This window comes from Triticum aestivum, chromosome 2A (assembly GCF_018294505.1).
Source record: "Triticum aestivum cultivar Chinese Spring chromosome 2A, IWGSC CS RefSeq v2.1, whole genome shotgun sequence".
Classification (NCBI taxonomy): Eukaryota; Viridiplantae; Streptophyta; class Magnoliopsida; order Poales; family Poaceae; genus Triticum; species Triticum aestivum.
The window spans coordinates 32107244-32118690 of NC_057797.1; the positions used below are offsets into that span (position 1 = coordinate 32107244).

The 11447-nt window shown below is 42.1% G+C and overlaps 1 protein-coding gene across 1 annotated transcript in view; it reads right to left on the bottom strand.

The window, feature by feature from the left end:
• Positions 1-9077, bottom strand: part of LOC123187192 (uncharacterized) — a 22130-nt gene extending 13053 nt beyond the window's left edge. The window contains exon 1 of the mRNA XM_044598983.1: positions 9016-9077. Within this exon, the coding sequence (XP_044454918.1) occupies positions 9016-9077 (62 nt within the window). The remainder of the gene's footprint in view (positions 1-9015) is intronic.
• Between the last annotated feature and the right edge of the window lie 2370 nt (positions 9078-11447).

An 11447-nucleotide genomic window follows, 5' to 3' on the forward strand; every position in this document is an offset into this window, starting at 1 on the left:
AGAGAGAGAGAGAGAGAGAGAGAGAGAGAGAGAGAGAGAGAGAGCGAGCGGCGAGATCGATGTAGCCATGGAAACTGATTAAGGAATAGCTACCTCGGCAAGCAAGTTGATTGCCCGATCTTCGCCGGCGCAAGAGCGGCCGCCGTCGACCGTCATTCTCAACGCCCAGCTAATAATTAATCATGGGACCAAATAGTAAGAGTAATACATCATACTGGAGGAGCATACCTTGGCTAGACGACGGGGCGGCCAATCAAGCAATCCTTGAGATGATTAGACGACCGAGCTTGTAACTGCGGCTGCTCTCCCTTCCTCCGGTTCGACGACCTTCCTTCCCCAGCAACGCCTCCATGCTCCAGCTAATTAGACTAATTCGTACTGCACTACTGCTACATGTATTTTCTATGTTCTACTTGCATCTACTCCCTCTAGATACAACCATTTATAGGACAAGTTGTTAGACTTAATCCAGTAGGATAGATTGGATCTTATGCCTAGAATTCAGATCACCTAATTGCATATGAACAGAGAGGGGTTGAGTTCTTACCACCAATGGAAGAAGCCATTGGTGTAGGCGATGCGAAGTCCCGTGCCTGCTCGATGCAGGCGTGATGCAGGCTTGGGGTAGACGTTCGTAGCGGGTAGCGGCGTCCTCCCTGGCGCCACCGACACTGCCCTGGAACAGGGGCAGAGGTAGGAGATGATCTTCCCGTCGTGCAGCACTCTCCTAGATCGGTTAGGGTTTAGGGATGTGGGGAGCAGGAGTAAACCGTACGAGAATTGGTCTAGCGTAGGTGCCGGCTGCTCCCCCATCTTTTTATGTGCGCTGGCGACAGGGGACCAAAACCATAGTTGGTTAGGGTGCCCCCGATCAGGGCGCGTAAGTTGAAATCGAGGGGTAAGAACGTTGGTTCGTGGCCTCCCTGTTTCTCTCTTTAATGTAACTTTATTTCTGGTCTTTTATTTTCGTTTTGGCCCATTGGGCCTCTAGATCAATACCAACATTCTCCCCCTTGATCGTTAGGCTCAATGACTTTTGTCCATTCTCCATAGGAATAATATACCAGAGTAAAGTGTTACAACAGCCGATGAAAAGCCATTGAACCTCAATATTCATAACACACATCCTATTTCAAAAAGGAAACATTTTACTTATTGGGAGTGGTTTATATTAGCGGTCCCATAATTCCAGAATCAAGAGGCTTCCAATAATCCCATGCCGGCTACACACTACTAGAAAAAGGGCTACTAATGGCGCACCAGTTTTGCCTATTAATGGCGCATCACTGGTGCGCCATTAGTATCACGCCACTAGTATTTTTTACTAATGGCGCACCACTGGTGCGCCATTAGTATCTGGTATACTAATGGCGCACCATTTGTGCGCCATTAGTATAGGCCACGGTGCGCCATTAGTATAGGCCACGGTGCGCCATTAGTATTTTTGAATTTTGAAGGCGGGAAAATAGTAGTGGCGCACCGTCTAACCCCCACCGTGCGCCATTGCTATTTTTGAATTTTGAATTTGGATCTGGATCGTGATTTTTTTGCCCTTGCTCGTTTTTTTGCTCGTTTTTTGGCACGATATTATTTCAAATTTTGTTCCTGTTTTTGGATCTTGTACGTTCTTTTGCCGTGTTCTTTTGCTGGAGAGGAGTTCCCCGGAGAGGAGGAGGAGGAGGTCACCGGAGAGGCGCTCGCCTACATCGCCAGAGAGGAGGAGGAGGAGGTCGCCGGAGAGGAGTTCACCGAAGCATCAGAGAGGAGGAAGGAGAAACCATGAGGGAATGGGAGGAGAGGAGGGAGGAGGAGCTCACCGGAGAGGAGGGAGGAGAAACCGTGAGGGGAGGGGAGGGGAGGAGAGGAGAGGAGGGAGGAGGAGGTCCCCGGAGAGGAGGAGGTCGCCGGAAAGGAGGAGGAGGTCGCCGGAGAGGAGGAGGGTAGTATGGTGGAGGAGAGAAGGGAAGATGGAGTGGAGGAGAGGAGGAGATGGAGTCGAGGAGAGGAGGAGATGGAGTGGAGGAGAGGTGGAGTGGAGAAGGTGCGCCCAGCCATATATACGACATAGTAATGGCGCACCGTGGGCAGGTGCGCCATTACTAACTTTTTTTTTATTTTTTTGATTTATTTTGAATTTTGAAGGCGGAAAGATACTAATGGCGCACCATGGCAGGTGCGCCATTAATAATTTTATTTTTATTTTTTGACTTATTTTGAATTTTGAAGGCGGGAAGATACTAATGGCGCACCATGGGCAGGTGCACCATTAGTAAGTTTGAATTTTTTTGCCTCTCCAGCTCTTAAAAGCCCCGTATCTTTTTTTCTGTTAGGTTTTTGAGGATTTTGAAAATGTTTAACAAATTTCCCCGGTTAAATTCGGATGTAACTTTTCGAGTAGATGATTTTTCATATAAAAAACTTTTTCATCCGAGTTCGTACGCAAAAGTTATGCCCACTTTTACAAATTCTCGAGAGATTTTGCAAAAAAGTCGAAAATTTATGTTTGTAAATTTTGCTAACAACTAGACCACATATCACATGGGAATCTTATTTTCTTTTATTTTTTTGACATTTCTATCATTTTCTTTTATTTTTTTAGAAACTGAAAAGGCAGTTAGGGGGAGTGCATTCGGGCGAATGTTTGGGCCAAGTTACTAATGGCGCACCGTGGCATGATACGCCATTACTAGTTCAACTAGTAATGTGAACTATTAATGGCGCACCACTCCCATGGTGCGCCATTAGTAGTTTTGAATTTTTTTTAATTTTTTTACTAATGGCGCATCGTGGATGTGGTGCGCCATTACTACTAGTAATGGCGCACCACTCCCACGGTGCGCCATTAGTAGTTTTGAATTTTTTTTACTAATGGCGCACCGTGGACGTGGTGCGCCATTAGTATTTGCACACTAATGACACACCAACACATGGCGCGCCATTAGTATATAGTAATGGCGCACCACATGTCTGGTGCGTCATTAGTGTCAATTCCATCTATAGCCCTTTTCCTAGTAGTGACATGCTCATGAAATATATTGGGTGGTAAGCCTTTAGTAAGCGGATCCGCAAGCATATGTGTCGTACTGATATGCTTAATATTAATAGTTTGATCCTGGATTCCATGTTGAACAACATGGTACTTTAGGTCAATGTGCCTGGCAGCAGCACTTGACTTGTTGTTATTCGCATAGAAAATTGCGGGTTCATTATCGCAGTACAATGTCAGTGGTTTGGAAATGCTGTCAACCACTTTAAGTCCGGGAAGGAAATTCTTTAGGAATACAGCCTGCCCGGTGGCCTCAAAACATGCTAGATATTCTGCCATCATCGTAGATGAGGCAACTATCTTTTGCTTGGAGCTTTTTCACGATATTGCTCCTCCAGCGAGTGTGAATATATAACCTGACGTGGATTTCATACTATCCACACACCCGGCAAGATCAGAGTCTGAATAACCAATAACTTCCAGGTTATCGGACTTTCTATATGTAAGCATGAAATTTTTAGTATCTTGCATATAACGCAAGACTTTTTTTGCGGCCTTCCAGTGGTCCGGTCCTGGATTAGATTGAAATCTGCCAAGCATCCCGATTACAAAAGCTAAGTCAGGGCGTGTACATACTTGAGCATACATGATGCTTCCGACAGCTGAAGCATAAGGAACCGACTTCATCTGATCAGTTTCATTTTGGTTCCTCGGACATTGGAATGTCCCAAACTTATCGCCCTTAACTATGGGGACAGGTGAGGAAGAGCACTTATGCATATTGAATTCCTTTAGTACTCTCTCAAAGTATGCCTTTTGCGATAGTCCTAATGTTCCTTTGGACCTATCTCGATGAATCTCGATGCCAAGGACATACGAGGCTTCACCGAGATCCTTCATGTCAAATTTTAAGGACAGAAATCTCTTGGTCTCATGCAACATATCTTTATCGCCGCAAGCCAATAGAATATCATCCACATATAGGACTAAAAATGTGAACCTACTGCCTTTAAATTTAACATATATGCAGTTGTCCACTTCATTCTCTTTAAAACCAAAAGTTCTAATAATCTCATCGAACTTGCCTTGAAGCTTGCCTCAAGCCATATATGGATTTCTTTAAACGACATGCCATGTGTTCTTTTCCTTCCACGACAAAACCTTCAGGTTGAGTCATGCAAACTTCTTCTTCTAAGTCACCATTCAGAAATGCCGTCTTGACATCCATTTGATGCAGCTCCAAATCATAATGAGCTACAAGTGCCATCACAATTCTGAAAGAATCTTTGGATGACACAGGCGAGAAGGTCTCCTTATAATCGATTCCTTCTCTCTGCGTAAAACCCTTTGCTACAAGTCTCGCTTTGAACCTTTCGACGTTCCCTTTGGAATCATATTTGGTTTTGTAGACCCACTTGCAGCCTACCCTTTTGGCTCCATCAGGAATTTCTACTAAGTCCCAAACATCATTCGAGCTCATAGATTTCAATTCGTCTTCCATGGCTACCAACCATTTGGACGAGTCTTCACTTTTAGTGGCTTCTTTATATGAGGTCGGATCTTGTGCCTTCCCTATGTCATTTTCATCCTCACACATGAAAGTGACACAATCGCTAGAGATGGCCTTTTTCTTTTCCCGTTGTGATCTTCTCGCAGGCTCATTAGTATGTGCATTTTCTCTTGCCCGAGAAGGTTGAGGATTAACATTGGGTTGAGGCTCATCATTTGGCTGAGGATCCTCATCAGGCTGAGGATCTTCATTATGCTGAGGCTCCTCGTCGGGTTGAGGATCCACTTCAGGTTCGGGATCACCAGTAGGTGTCTCGTGCATATTAGGCATAGGGATAAAGTTCTGTTGGATAGTCGGGGATGGAACGTACACCCGCTTCTCCTCAAGATCAATCGCCCTAACCTCAGTGACTTGGCTTTATAAATCTTAAATTTGTCCAAAGCTTCGGATCGATCACATATGGGGTAAATGTAGCCATAGCGAGAGAAATCATCTGTGAAGGTAATGAAAGAATCAAAACCATCCATAGACTTTACATTAAAAGGTCCGCATATGTCAGTATGAATAAGTTCAAGGACCGATGTGGCTCTTACTGCTCCTTTCTTAATTGTTTTCACATATTTTTCCTTAATACAGTCAATACAATTGCCCGCATCAGAGAAATCTAGCGGATGAAGTATTTCTTCTTTAATCAATCGTTCCATTCTCCCCCTCGAAATGTGGCCCAAGCGACGATGCCACAATTTGGAAGAAGGATTGATACTTCTCCCATTCTCTTTATGATTGCGTTCATTCATATTCATCTCGCAGAGATTCACACACATAGGATAACCGGAAAGATTTAACATATAAAGTTTGCCTCGTCTGACGGCGAGACCAACATCCTTATTCCAATACTTTAAAAAACATTGTTTCTTCCCAAAGGTACAATGAAAACCAAAATCATCTAGACAGGAAACTGAAATCAAATTCCTACTCAAAGTAGGCACATAAAGAACGTCCTTGAGCTGAAGTAGGAAATCAGTGTGCAACTTCAAGGTGAGGGAGCCCAGGCTTCAACTTCAGCCTCCTTCCCATTCGCGACATTAAGTCTTCTTGTACCCCTTAGGGTGTGGCTTATATGAAATCCCTGCAAAGAATTCGCGACATGAACACTCGCACCTGAGTCAATCCACCATGTAGATTCAGAAAAATCAACATATAGAGATTCATCTACAAGAGTGATCTCATCCTTACCCTTTTTATTCAGCCACTTAAGAAAACCTGGACAGTCCGCCTTGACATAATTTGGCTGCTTGCAAAAATTGCAAAGTCTTTCTCCAGCGGCATTTGTAAGATTAACTGAAGTAGCCGCTGAAGGTGCGGGACGTGAACAACTTGCCTCGTTGCATTGCTTAGGCTTTGGAGGATTCTTTTTGGAATACTGCTTTTTGTTGGGCACATTATTGTTATGAGCATGGTTCTCATGCTTCCTCTTTGCAGAGTTAACATGGAGAGCTTGATCTTTCTGCTCACTCTTCATTCTCTCTTCCTCTTGAACGCAATGTGCAATGAGTTCAGATAGTTTCCATTTGATTTCAAGAGAATTATAGTTTATCTTGAATGGATTGAACTGTGAGGGTAGTGACCTAAAAACTAGGAGCACAAGAAGCTCTTCGCTCAAGTCACACTTCATGGTTTTAAGCTTTGCCGCGGCATTGCTCATGCTCAAAATATGCTCCCTCACATTTTCATTTCCTTCATATTTTGCAAGCTGCTTGTGTAAAAGCTCATCTGCATACATTTTCTCTGAGCCTTTAAATTGTTCTTCCACCGATTTCAAATATTCGGCAGCACTTTCATTAGGGGGAATAGCCCCTTTAATCTTAGTGGAGATGGAGAAGTTCATAATTAGGAGTGCCATTCTATTGGACCTCTCCCACTTCTCAACTTTAGTGTCGTAGGCTTTCTTAAGCTCAGCATACCCAGTGGCATCCTTTTTAGGTTCCACTGGTTTACTTTCCATTAGTGCAAGGTCAACCTCATGCCAACCTCATGCCAACCCAAGTTTGGAAGTTGTTTCCCGTGAGTGGTTCGATATTCTCAAGACCACGAGGACCGGAAGCTGTCATGATTTCAAAATATCATAAGCAAAGGAAAAGAACATCATAATTGAATTAAATTGCACAAAAATTAACCTACATTGGTTTGATCAATTAACTCCAAATTATATCACCGTTGGGCAGAAAAAATAAGGAATTAACAAAGTGATTCAAAAAAGTAAAACAACGTTGGTCTGTATTACAAAAATGATCACATTAATCTCATGTGTAATATAAATTTTCCAACATTAATAATTCATCATTCATTGATGTTACCATGAGATGAACATAAATATGCCATAAAATGACACAAACATTAATCCATAAAAGTTTTCTAAATAAAATTTCTCGTTGGTTCCATTTCATTCAGAAAACTAAAACATAATTTTCAGCATCATTTTTTTCTAGCAATTTTTTATTTATTTATAACAGTGCAGAACATTTTGAGGAAAATCATAATACATAAAATGCACTGAATAAACAACAACAAAAATGCACAGAAACTTTAATTTTAGCCCAAAACCCACGACAGCTCTTTAAATTCTAGCCCAGCGAACAAAAAAACATAAAAAAACACTTTTTCTGCGGGCTAAGACAACTTGGGCTGAAGCCCAGCCGCGAAAGCGGCCCTGCCCGGAGCAGCGCATCGGTTTCGTTCGTCGGATCGAGCCGACGGCCCCGATCGCACCGGAGCGGGGCAAAACTGGTGCCGGGTCAAACCCTATCCCCATTTCCCCCTGGCTCCTCCCGATCCACTCGCTCACTCCAGAGGAGTGGCGGCCGCGCGGCGGCTCGAAGCTCGCCAGCCCATGGAGGCGCGGTGGCTGCCCTCGCCAGAGCAGCGTGCAATGGACCGAGTCCCGCGCGCTCCTCCGGCGAGCGTGGCTCCGGCGTTGCGCACACGGCGCCTGTGCGGCGGGAGGGTCATTTCGCCGGCTGCTGCCGGCGCAGGCGTTCGACGGCGATGGCGGCGTGCAAGGCGCGGAGGCCAGGCGACGCGCGCGTGCGTGAGCGCAGCAGCGGCGGCTGCTGCTTCATTCCGCGCGCCACCATGAAGGGCGGCGGCGTGCCGGCCATGGCGTGTGCTTACGGCGGCGGCCGTGCGGACCCCGAAGGCCGGCGTCATCTGGGTGAGCCCGTCACCTTTTCTCTTAATTTCAACATTTTAACTCTGATTTTGGGGATTCGAAATGGGGAAAAAGTTCTAGGGCTAGGGTTTCTCATAATTAGGGGAAAAAACGAGTGTTTCATCTGATTCCCTCCTATATTCTTAACATGAAACAAAACCAGTGCTAATTAACCGAACTTGATGCGGAAGCGTGACACAGGTAAACTGACATAACTTGTTGATAATCATAAATGAACTAGCACTGATCCAGTAGCAGATTAGTCATTTAAACAGAAACCTCTTAACCCTAGGACTTGACTTAACAGAGGGCTAACCTTAATCATGATCTATTATCCTTAACCTTAATCATTAGGTCGTAATCACGATCATATACTTGAACATATCATCTTAGGGATCTAATCTAGGCTTAACCATGCTCAAGATACCATTGTTAGACTTACTCCAGTAGGATAGATTGGATCTTATGCCTAGAATTCAGATCACCTAATTGCATATGAACAGAGAGGGGTTGAGTTCTTACCACCAATGGAAGAAGCCATTGGTGTAGGCGATGCGAAATCCCGTGCCTGCTCGATGCAGGCGTGATGCAGGCTTGGGGTAGACGTTCGCAGCGGGTAGCGGCGTCCCTCCGGGCGCCACCGGCACTGCCCTGGAACAAGGGCAGAGGTAGGAGATGATCTTCCCGTCGTGCAGCGCTCCCCCAGATCGGTTAGGGCCGGTTTAGGGATGTGGGGAGCAGGAGTAAACCGTATGAGAACTGGTCTAGCGTAGGTGCCGGCTGCTCCCCCATCTTTTTATGTGCGCTGGCAACAGGGGACCAAAACCATAGTTGGTTAGGGTGCCCCCGATCAGGGCGCGTAAGTTGAGATCGAGGGGTACGAACATTGGTTCGTGGCCTCCCTGTTTCTCTCTTTAACGTAACTTTATTTCTGGTCTTTTATTTTCGTTTTGGCCCATTGGGCCTCTAGATCAATACCAACACAAGTATTTCCGAACAGAGGGAGTAGTATAATACTCTTGCCAGTGGCGCGAGCCTAGTTTAATGACCCATAATAATTGAGAAACTAAACACGTGGTATGCTGGGGCGGTGGGTGTAATCCTTATATATAACTAGATGACACCCCACACGTTTCAAGATCTCATGGCAAAATATCATAACAGAGCTCGTCTGAGAAAAACAATAACATGATCTCTCGGCTTATCGTAACAATTCTACAACACTCCACAAATTTCGGATCAGATCTTGCAGTGACATGGAAGAAAAAGTGAAAAACCAAAATCTCATCTATTTTCTCACCTTTTCTTTACAGTTGGCGCAACTCCTCACCATTGAATCCGACAATGTGTAGGTCGCCGTAGCTCCTCCCCATAAAATCCTGCGGTTGTGGGAGTTAGAGAAGTTAGATGATGGGTCGTTACCAAGGAGCAGCAAAGAGGTGAACATTTGTGTGGAGCTCGGTCGCGGACCATATGAAATGTTGTAGTGGCACATGTCATCACAGCTCCTCGCTGTTGAATCCAGCGCTGGCAGGGCTTGGTGAAGGTTGGATCCAGCGTCGCCGCCATGATAGAGGAGAGGTGAAGGTAACTGCACAACAGATATGGCTCAGATATGGCTGGGGAAAGGGACATGTGAGAGAAATAAAAGATGGAGAGAGCAACCGAATCGTCAGAGAAGATTAGACTTGAACCTTGGTGGGCTAGCGATGCCATTGTCTTTCTAACCATCCTACCACATGTTGGTTCGCTCCCGTCTTCCCTTTTCTACGGACAAACAAAACCTGAAAAAGCAGGTGGACGAGTTGCTTCACATCTTGTGTGGTCAATGTAAGATAACTTGCTTTGTTAATAGAGGAAATCCTAAACAAAAATCATGTGAGGTGTATTCTATTTAGAAGCCTTTCCACGGAAAAATAGTATATAAAAGATTAAAAGTTGAATGCAAGGTCAGAATTTGGCTGGGATGCACACATGGTAAGGACACTAGCTATGCTTATTGTGACATTAGCAATTCATATCCTAGTGGAAGCAAGATTAATAAAAATGGAGCATTCTTCGTCATTTACATTGTTGTTATAATAAGTCATAAATTGTTGTGTTCTGTAAACATGTTCTACGGTCATCTTATTTCTAGATAATGTCAAAGTCATAAACAACTATGTCTAGAACATTGTGTAAACATGACGACAATTTTTATTCAAAAAAATACATGGTGAATATTTTTAATACGTGATGCTATTTTTTTAAACATGGTGAACTTTTTATTAATATTGTGCACACTTTTTAATTATGCGATGAAAACTTTTAAAAACATACATGCTACTTTATTTTTAAATACAAAGATGAACTTTTAAAATATGTGATGAACTATTTTGAATCCACAAAGAAGTTTTCTAAAATACAGGACGAACATATTTCAATTCATGACGAACATGTTTTGCACAAATGATGAGCATTTTCTAAAAAAAGTTTCACCTAGCTACAAAAAAGTTCGTCCACTTCAAAAAATGATCCCAAATATAAAAACATTATTTATATATTTTCATCACTTTCATAATGAAAGATTCGTTCTTTTATATAAAAAACCATAGATAAAGCCTCAGTGACCTATAACGAATAGAGAGAAAAAGTCACTAAACCCACATGCGTGCGTTTTTTGTTGACTAAGCGTCAATTAGGGGGCACGCCTATGTCTCGCTTGACATAAGACGTAGGGCAGCCTCGCCTGAAGGCGACCGCGAGATGGGTGGCCCAGGCATGCACGAGGCCACAGCCTCCTTTTTTTCATTTGTCTGTTCTTTACTTTTTTATACTTCAAAATATTCTAAATATATATACTAAAAAAGACTTTAGATAAAACAATGAAAAAATGTTAATCAAGCATTTAAAAATATATAATGTGTATAGAACAAATGTTTCTCATGTATACGAAAAATATGTAGAAACAATATACAATGTGTATTACAAAGTTGATAATGTATTTAATAAATTCCAATCGAGCATTTAAAATAAGTGTTAATCAAGTATTTTAAAAAATCTTAATCTAGAATTTCAAAAATATTAAATGTGTATAGAAAGTATGCTACCAACGAAAAAAATATAAAATATGTATGAAAAAGCAGATCACATATTTAAAAAATGTTAATCAAGCATTTCGAAAAATTAATCAAGTATTTGAAAAATCTTACTGAAGTATTTGAATATGTTAAAAGTGTATAGAAAAAATATTTCCCATGTATTAAAAAACTATACAATTTGCATGAAAATAATGTTTGTCATCTTATTTAAAAAATGTTAAAGGTGTATAAAAACATAGATTATGTATTTTAAAACTGCTAAAAATAATTAAAATCATTGATCATATGTTTAAAATTTTGTTAATGGCAATATTCATTTTTTCACGCACAATGTGCATTTTTTATATAAATCAGAAACACTTTTATATACATTTTTAACTTTTTTAAAATACAAAATGAACTTTTGTTAAAATATATGTTTCCTGGTGTCTACTTTTATTTAATGTATGTTATACAATTTTTTTTCTATACATCATGAACATTTTTTATTCACGTTTCACATTTTGAAAATACATGATCAACCTTTTTTTATTCACGTTTAACATTTTAAAAATACATTTTTTCGGTTTTCATCTTGTCCTTTTTCTTTGGTTTCTTTTCGGTTTTCCATTCCTTTTCATTTTGTTTTTCCATTCAATTCTTTACAAGGAAGCTCAAGCTTTG